Source organism: Galeopterus variegatus, unplaced genomic scaffold (genome assembly GCF_000696425.1).
Source record: "Galeopterus variegatus unplaced genomic scaffold, G_variegatus-3.0.2 Scaffold1222, whole genome shotgun sequence".
Classification (NCBI taxonomy): Eukaryota; Metazoa; Chordata; class Mammalia; order Dermoptera; family Cynocephalidae; genus Galeopterus; species Galeopterus variegatus.
Window position 1 is genome coordinate 380812 of NW_007727333.1, and position 8627 is coordinate 389438.

The 8627-nt window shown below is 51.0% G+C and overlaps 2 protein-coding genes across 3 annotated transcripts in view; both read right to left on the bottom strand.

Moving 5' to 3' along the window:
- Nucleotides 1-228, bottom strand: part of KMT2B (lysine (K)-specific methyltransferase 2B) — a 20854-nt gene extending 20626 nt beyond the window's left edge. Inside the window, exon 1 of the mRNA XM_008575695.1 lies at nucleotides 62-228. Coding sequence (XP_008573917.1) covers nucleotides 62-228 — 167 coding nt within the window. The remainder of the gene's footprint in view (nucleotides 1-61) is intronic.
- Nucleotides 229-938: 710 nt separating this feature from the next.
- ZBTB32 (zinc finger and BTB domain containing 32) lies at nucleotides 939-3390 on the bottom strand. Of its 2 annotated transcripts, XM_008575690.1 has the most exons (5): nucleotides 2504-3390; nucleotides 2187-2260; nucleotides 2008-2076; nucleotides 1716-1868; nucleotides 939-1526 (listed from the first exon to the last, which is right to left on the bottom strand). In XM_008575690.1, exons 1-5 carry the CDS (start codon nucleotides 3388-3390, stop codon nucleotides 1243-1245), a joined length of 1467 nt encoding a protein of 488 aa, XP_008573912.1. In that variant the 3' UTR covers nucleotides 939-1242. The 2 variants fall into 2 exon arrangements, with proteins under 2 accessions (XP_008573912.1, XP_008573913.1); XM_008575691.1 differs by lacking the exon at nucleotides 2008-2076.
- Nucleotides 3391-8627: the final 5237 nt, after the last annotated feature.

An 8627-nucleotide genomic window follows, 5' to 3' on the forward strand; every position in this document is an offset into this window, starting at 1 on the left:
GGCGGCCCGTGCGCAGGGCCGGGGGAGGGGAGGGAGAGGACAGACGGGGCGGAGCACCTGCGGCTCACGACAACAACTAGCGCCGGAGCCCGCCACGCGCGGGGCACCACGGGAACGGGAGTCCGAGGCTGGTCGGCAGTCACCCTTAGACTGCGCCAGAAGAGCGTAGACCCCGTGTCGCGGCCGGAGAGGGGCGAGCCGCAGGGGCTTCCGGGAAATGTAGTCCATACTCCTCGCTCCTTCCGCCGGGAGCTGAAGCACTAGAGCTGGGACTATTGGCTCCCCGACCAGGACCCGAAAGCTAGTTCCCGGGTCTCCGGGAGGTGTGGTCCTCGCTCCGGGCTCCTCCCATTGTTCTTGTCTGAGCTAAGGGCCCGCTTGGACTACGACTCCCCGAGTGCAGCGAGATTCGGACCCCAGGAACCCGGGAGACACTGGGAAATGAAGTTCGTGGCTGCGGGAGGCGTGGGCAGGGGAAGGGGCGGTGGCAAAGGGTTCGTTTCAGTTCCAGGCGCGACCTGGAGGCTGTTCCGCGGGACGTGGTGGTAAGTTGCTGGAGAGGCTGCGGTCTCAGGGCTCCTGTGCTTAGAAAGAGGAGGCGGCTGGCCGAAAGTAGATCCGGAGCACGCTTTCCTCTCTAGCTTGGGGCCAGGAGCGCCCCGATCAGAATCCGCGCGCCGTGGATTGCTGTGGAAAGGGCAAATGACTTGGGGGTCTCATAGCACCCCCACCCCCCACCCCAGGGCCTGCTGCGAAGTTTGCCCGGACACCGAGCCTTGAGGCCGGCTGCCTCCGGGGGAGAACGGGGTGCCCCGGGATATGGAGAAAGTGTCGCCCTGCTGGACAGCGGACGTACGGTCACCAGGGGACACTACAGGATAAGGGGGCAAGGCTGCCCCCACCCCACCCCTGCACACAGACTAAAGTCTGGACTCGGCTTTCTTGTCCTGAGAGGAGAGCACAGGAAACTCTTTATTCTGATTATGCAATTGACAGCCCCCGTATACAGTTAACCTTCACTCGTGCAAACCTCAGTACCCTCGCCCACCTGTGCTCACTGACCCAGGCTTCTGCGACCCGCGGACATCTGGGAGAGAGCTCTCGGTGCCCTTCCAGAGGTGCTTCTGGAGCAGAATTTTCTAGGCCACCGTAGCAGCGGTGCCAGGTCAGAAGCCGAGCAGGCCCGCCTTTCATTCTTTAATTGGACTCTTGGCTGAGGCCAAAGAAGCTACCGACACCCCGTCAGGTGGTGGAGGAAGAGGATCTACAGGGAGAGGTCGAGGGCTGGGACGGCCTCGAGGAGGAGGAGGAGGAGTACAGGAAGGTAGAGCGAATGGTCCATCCGGGCGGGAGCTGGCTGGGAGAGTGGCCACGCATATGGACCTGCATGGAGGCCAGGCTGGAGCAGCCGACCCCGCATAGAGGGCAGCGGTAGGGAGCGGCTCCATGCGTCCGCAGGTGCTTGGTCATGGCTGAGAAGTCCCGGGAGCGTTGAGGACAGAGGCTACAGGAGAAGGGCTTCTCTCCTAGGACAGGCAGAGGGGGAGGCCAGTGAAGGAAAGAAAAAGGGGGCGAAGGCTGGCCAAATTAGCGGTAGATCAGGTGACAGAGGAAAGGAATTGTGCGGGAGCCAGGCACGCAGAGAGAGACTCAGGAGCAGGCAGACAGGAGTTGGGAAGGAAGCAGACAATTCACACTGGGCAGGGCGCCCATACCTGTGTGGACTCGGTAGTGTGTCTCCATCTGATGCTTGAGTGAAAACCTCTTTCCACAGACAGAACAAGAATAGGGCCGAGACCGAGCAGGAGGGTGTTGCTGAGATGGGTAGCCTGTTGTGCCCTCATCACCCATACAGTTTGCAAGCCCACCTGTAGTGACAGAGAAGTCAAAGGAGGGCAGGGCCAAAAAAAAAAAAAGTGATTCCCCAGAGTCAAATCGCTGGAACACCCAGGCAAGATATCAGGGGTTACAGTGGGGCTGAAGCAAAAGTGTCTTCACCCTAGTCACCTGTGTGCCCCTGATCAGACTCTTCCATCTCCCCAGGGCTGGACTGAGTGGGACCCTGGGGGAGGGAACCTGGAAGAAGCAGAGTGAGGTAGGGTCCCTGCTCAGGCTGGACTTCTGGAGCTCCAGCCCTAGAGGAGAGAACATGTTATGGGGTGTGTGCAGGACAGTGCGGGGCTTACCTGGAGTGGAGCTGGAGGAAGCAAGCTGGTTCTGGCTCCAGAGTCCTTTGTGGGGGTTTAAGGACAGTGGGATCCTGGAGGTAGGGTGAGGAAGAGTTACAGCGTGGCCAACCCTGGCCCGTTCCTGAGGAGAGGGGTGTCCTGAGTTCTCAGGGGCTGGCTTTGGCTTCCCCTGTGGTGGGAGCTTCTTGTCCCATCCCTAGCTCAGGAAATGTACAGTAGACATAAGAGATGGGATACCCTTCCACCCATCACGGCTGCCTCTCCTGGACCACTCTCTCCCAGCCTGGAGGCCTTCCTCTAGGCCCTTCACTCACCTCTGATCCCGAGGCCAGACCTCCTGCCAGGCTCCAGTGATGGGGGTGCTATGGGAGAAAGGAGTGCCATATCTGGGCGGCAACAGCAGGATGCTCCACAGGGCAGGCTGGCCCTCTCCCAACTGAGGGGCCTCAGCCCACCAGGGCCTGGGGATGATGCTGGTTTGGAGGGAACCTGGTGGGGGAATGGGGCCAGGGAACTCCCGCAGACTTTCCTCAGAGCCCGCTGGACTCCCCCTCACCCACATGACCACTCCTTGCTTCCCATCTGCTCCCCTGTGACCAACAGGGGATTGGCTGAGTTTCTCCTCCTTTGATCTCATCTGCTTCTCCTGGCCTTCCTGCATTGCCTCTGCCATGTCAGTGCTCTCTCTTGGTGGCTTGTACTTGTGCAACATCTCGTGTTCTCTTCCATCAGTTCTAAAAAACTTCTCTGGTTGTCGCTTCTCTCCAAGTCCCAGTTCTCTCTCAGAATCCCTCATGGATTTCTCTGGCTCTTCCTGATGTTTCTTCAGCCCTGGATCCAGCTCTTCTTTAGGCCTGTCCCTTCGAGCCCTCTTGCATGCCTCTTCCAAGGCCTGCACCCCCAAGGCCCTGGCTGCCTCCTCAAGGGGCCCCAGCTCCCCAGGCTGCAGTTCTACACTCTCCCCATAAACAAAGTACAGAAGCTGGGCAAAGGTGGAAGGGCTGATCCCTTCTACCAGAGCCCACCGGCCCCTGCGGCCCAGCCGGGGGCTCACACCTGCTAGCACCAGGCTGTGGGCAGGGAACTCCTGGCTCCCTACAGTAATCAGTGTATCACATAGAGCTGGCCGGAGCCTGGCTGCTAGCCGTACCAGCCGATCAGAGCCATAGGGGCTGGGCAGTCTTGTGGGGGGCGATGGCATTGTGCCTTTCCTGGGTACTAATCTCAGAAGCTCTGAGAGAAAGGCCACAATGTTGGGTCCATGGTAGAAAGGGGAGGGAGGAACAGCATATTCTCAAGCCTGTGGAGATGAGGGGAGAAAGAGTGAGTTGCTGGTCCTAGATCAGAGCTCTCTGTCCTGAATGGAGCAAATGAAGTAACCCAAAAGAGGACCTGAGATTATCCAGAATCATAACAGGAGCCAGGGGTGGGGATGGTGATGTCAGAGAATGGAAATTAGACCAAATTCAGGACTTAAAGAGCAAGGGCCAGGCAGTTAACAAAAATATCAAGTAATGGATTTAAGACTCGTATAGGTGGGGCCTGCCAATTGGCAATTTCTGACTTAAACAATAGCAGACATTGATAATTCTGCTTCTTCAAGCCCCTGTGCAGGGAAAAACCTTTGAGCAGGCCAGGCTTGCTAGGCTTTGTCTCATTCCAGACAAAGAGATTGCCATAAAATCCAGTCAACCCTAACATTTAGGAATGGAGCAAGACAGCTTATTGGGAGAACTTAGAAAGCTAATGGGTCCTCCTTTCATAAGCCAATCATGTGGAGCCCATCACGCCTGAAAGGTGGAGAGGGCAGCAAGACGGGGGTCATGGCTGCAGGAGGGCAGGCTCTAAGGGCATTGATCAGCCAACTGCCTGAGGCTGAAGCTTCTAGAACACATCCTCAAAGAAAGAACTGGAAGAGACCAAAGACTCCCATCCAGTGATTCAAGAGCAGGTGCCGAAGCCACAAGAGAAACGTCTCCTGACCCAGTGATGGAGAGAGGTTTTGGAGCAGAAATGACCCTCTAGGAAGTGGGAGAAAGAGAAATGAAAACTATAGAGAGGGAGGCTATTTCAAGAAGGTATCTCAAGAGGAGATAGTTTAATTTTGTTTTTTCAGAAGCCAAAAAGTAAAGAGTAGAAAGACAGAATCCAACAAGGCAGGAGTTTATCACACATCAAAACCATCACATTGGCTTTTAAGAAGAACTGGGAGCCCAGATATAAAGAGAAACAGAACCTATGTGTCTTAGCACCCGGCATATTCCTAGGTACAGGCTCACTGTGAGTAAAGACCCTTGTGGAGGGAGGGTTACTATTTGGATATCTCAGGGAAAGAGGGCTACACATTGGCAGGGGGTGGACAGAAAGAGGGGTATAATGGAAGGAAAGCCTCAGCTGGGGAGAAGCAACCACTCACCAGTTGTAGCTTCCTCCTGGACACCGCATGCTCTGAACTGCTGTGGGGCTCCTGGGGCCCCCCCAGGAGCTAGCTCCGCCCCTGACCTCACAGTCCTCCATTGGATGTCCCAAGTATCAGTCTGCCACAGTCCCCCAAAGGGGTGTGGTTTTATATCCCTGGCTCTGCTTTACGCCTGCAAGAGACTGGCCCCTCTACTTCCAGAACCCAGACATTCTTCCTCCTAACCTCCTGTCTCCTTCATTTGTGAACCCCTAGAATCAGAGAAGTATATCTATAGGAATAACGACTTTGGAATAATCAGAACTGCATTTGAGTCTCATCTCTGCCATTTACGAGTTGAGTCACCTCGGGCAAGTCAGTCTCTGAGACTCAGTTACCTCATTCATGAAATAGGGATAATCTCTGCTTACCTCGTTTGGAGGTGGGGGTGAAGATGAAATGACATGATGACTGTGAAAATGGTTTGTAAGTACATTGTACCATTCAAATGGTATTAGTTGTATTTCTTAAAGGTGACAATAGAGCTGTAATAGCTGGAAGCTATTTCTACTACCTCAGAAGAAAAAAGGACTGAAAAAATCTGGATTCCAAGGGGAGGGTGAAAGAGCCAAAAGCATGCCTACTCACTCTCACTGACTTGGTACTGGGAAGCCTCGTTTGCTCTGTGGGAATGACCCCTGTCATCTGGGCCACCACTGAGGACTGAGTGTGTGAATGACTCAGATCCTCCCATCAAGCTTTCAAGGGGGCAACTCCAGGAAGTGCCTGTGGTGGTCTTCGAAGAGAAAACCTCCTTTTCTTGGGCTGATGACAAATGAAATTTCTCTGAAATCAGGACTCGGGTTTCTTTCACTTCCTGCCCAACGTGTCAGGGTCCCTGGAGATTCCCCCTCTTTTCACACTTTAGCATTCTTTAATCTGAGGAAGGGATGAGGTCTGAGAGATTCACATTTATTTTTCTGTTTCTTATTATTCTGTTATCCCTGAACCTGTAGCAAATTTTTCCTTCATTTAACAAATGTTGATGAGGTATTTATGATATGTCCCCAGCATATCATATATATGCAATAAATAATTGGACAATAAACAAGTCAGGTGCTGATAGGTGGCTCTGGTGACAAGACACAGTCTGGTTCTCCCTAGGCTTCTCCCTTAGATCCTGGTCCCCTACCTAGACCCAAATGTTGTTTCTCCAAGCTCCCATTTCTTCCTTTGGCTCCAGGTCCCCAGAATGTTCAGACCAGCTTCCTATTCTCTCCTTGCAGACCTAATGTGCCTTCCCTCTCATTTTAGTTTGGGTGCGGGCAGGTGATACCCTTCCTAGATCAGACAGGGTGTGTCAATGGCTGAGGCTGCTGGAGGGGCAAGAGGATGGGGAGAGGGGAAGATGAGTCAAAGTGAAAGGCAAAATGCAAATTGGCAAGCTGTATTCATCTGCTACTCTGAACATTAAATATTTTCCATTTCTGAGCTTTCTAACTCCTCACACCACCACACCCAGGAACACATTGGACACCCATATAAAAAACACTTAAAGCATCAATCCCTTTGATATGTATGTATGCAGAGGGAAACATCCTTTCTCCAACACAGAAACACACAATCCCTAAAGACAAGGAACAAGTGGAGAAAGCCATGAGGGAGAAGCACTAAATATGGAAGGAAAGGTACAGGAGTCTGAAAGTCACCCAGTGGAGTGTGGTTCCCCTCACCTCCCAGCCCTACATCATGTGTTGGTGACTCAGCTTCCCCACTGTTGTGGTTTGCCCATTGATGATCAAGAGAGTGGGAGACTGTGCTCAAAGGACAGAATCCTCTGTAAGCCAAATGTAGTTGACAGAGACTGCCAGTGGCCTTTGGGGGAACCTAAAAGGGAGGAGAAGGGGCAAGGGGACTCCCCACTTAGTGAAAAAAGCCCCCAAGAATGGGAAACCCCATCTTGCCTCCTACTTGGTGTCTACCCCACCTGAGGATATCCCCTAGAGACTGCCTCCTTAGAGGTATCTCTAGAGTCCTCTGCACCGCAGTCCTTATACTGATGACACTCTAGGTCATGTCCCTACATTCTTGACAGCACAACCCAAGCCATCCTGCACTGAGCAGTGACAGCAGAAGCAAATAGCACTTTGATTTGGAAGGGTAGGGACACTGCTGACTTGCTATTCTTGAAAAATCTCCCCTCCCTAGTCTCAAAAACCTTGCCCACCTTCCACTTCCCAGGCTGACTCAGTAGGAATCATCTGCAGTTGTTCCTCTGAGCTAGAGCCAGGAAACCACAGGTTATGAGGACACAAGCCTGCATCCTGGCAGAGGGTAGAGTGGGTAGGAGAGATTAGGTAGGACATGATTGGAGGAGGAGTATTTGAGAAAAGAAGGCATGATTTCTGCCTCTCAGTCCTTTTTAATACTCATGTTATTGAATAGTTTGAAATCTGATATTTTTTATTCTTACCAATAGGCTTAACCAATGGAACACTAAAAGGAAAATGTGTGAGGTCCTTAGTGCACACCCTGGATTCAAAATAAAAACTTACCAGAAATCCTTGTATCATAAGCTCCTTCAGGCACAACCCTGCTTGATGTAACAATGTCAACACAGCAATACAAATATTGATTCTCTTCAAATATTATAATTAAAATTAAACTATCAGAATAGGCCAATTAGAGGGATGATTATTTGTTTTATGAAAAATATTCTTCCTTTTTCTCATTTTAAATATTGAGCACTCTCCCCGAGCTATGCTGAACAAGATTCAATGTAGAAAAATTCTTCAGGAGGCAGGCAGGAAAAAACAAGAAGAAAAAAAAAAAAATCTATGAACTAGCCACTCTTCCCAGGAACACATCTCCTTAAACTCCCCACAGCATTTTATATAAAGACCAGTTATCCAAATCTTATATGAACTTTCAAGATTCTTTCTGGTTAAATACATCCAATACATATCAGAGAAGAAACACCACAGGGTGAATTATTTCCTTTCTTCCCTTAAATCTATGTTCTATATAACCTAAGAGCCAGATGTAATCATACCCAGGTGAGCTGAATCTAGGTCATAAAGACCCTATCATACCACACCTTTTGTGGATTAAGTGGAAAAATAATTAGACTAGAAGTCAGAAAACTTAGGTTCTACTGCATCCCTACAGTGAGTGGCCTTTTTCTTCAGCTCTAATATGGGGCTAACTCTTCCAAGACCCTCAACTTCCGTACAGGAGATATTTCAGGACCAGTACTGAATACCAGTATTGGCTTAAACCTAGGCAGAAGGCTCCCCTCTTACCTCCTCTGGCTACATCCCTTCCTGTGGGATGAGGAGTCCAAGGGCATCTAGGAAGTGCTCACCTGGAACCTGTGAGCCCCCACTGACCCACGCACCCACACACTTCTAGGCTGTGCTCTAGGAACCCAGAGCTCTGGATTTCCTAGACCAAATAACTCTGAGCCCACTTCCAGGGCCTACACAAGACTTGAACCCAGGTCTATATTCATGAGAGTGAACTGTGTGATTGATGTACACACTCTAGGCCCTGATTGTGTGTGAGGGGCATGTAGACTGAGCTTGGATGTGCAGGCTAGCAGTGAGACATCTTTAAGTGCGGGCCAATACCAGGTGTGGGAATAAAATGGAGAATCTCTGTAGTCTTATTCAGGTCCCACAAATAATACAGAAGTCTGCTTTAAGGGGTCATCATCTGGTTGAGAATGTAAGTCATGAGACAACCCCTCCATTAGAAGAATTGTAGACACTCATACCAATTTGCATATGAATGACAAGAGTTTCACAGATTGCTCTGCAGCCCATCCCTGGAGGGGTTAAATATTTCTTCTTGCTTATCCTTGTAGCCCCTTTGCCATCCCTCCCAATACACACATACATACATTTTTTTTTATGATTTCCAGGAGTTCACAGACCCTTCAATCCCACTCAGACCACCTTCTGCACCTCCTACTCCTGGTTTAAGAACTCTAGGTGGACATGAAATTACTCTGAAAGCTTTAATACCATTGAAAAGCTGAG

Excerpts from the sequence above, each read along its gene's own strand:
- ZBTB32 (XM_008575690.1), bottom strand. The coding sequence starts at position 3,390 with ATGCCATCGCCCCCCACAAGACTGCCCAGCCCCTATGGCTCTGATCGG. Across the intron at positions 2,261-2,503 it reads GTCTGGCCTCGGGATCAGAG|GATCCCACTGTCCTTAAACC; the intron begins GTGAGTGAAGGG and ends CCCTACCTCCAG. Across the intron at positions 2,077-2,186 it reads TTCCTCCAGCTCCACTCCAG|GTTCCCTCCCCCAGGGTCCC; the intron begins GTAAGCCCCGCA and ends TGCTTCTTCCAG.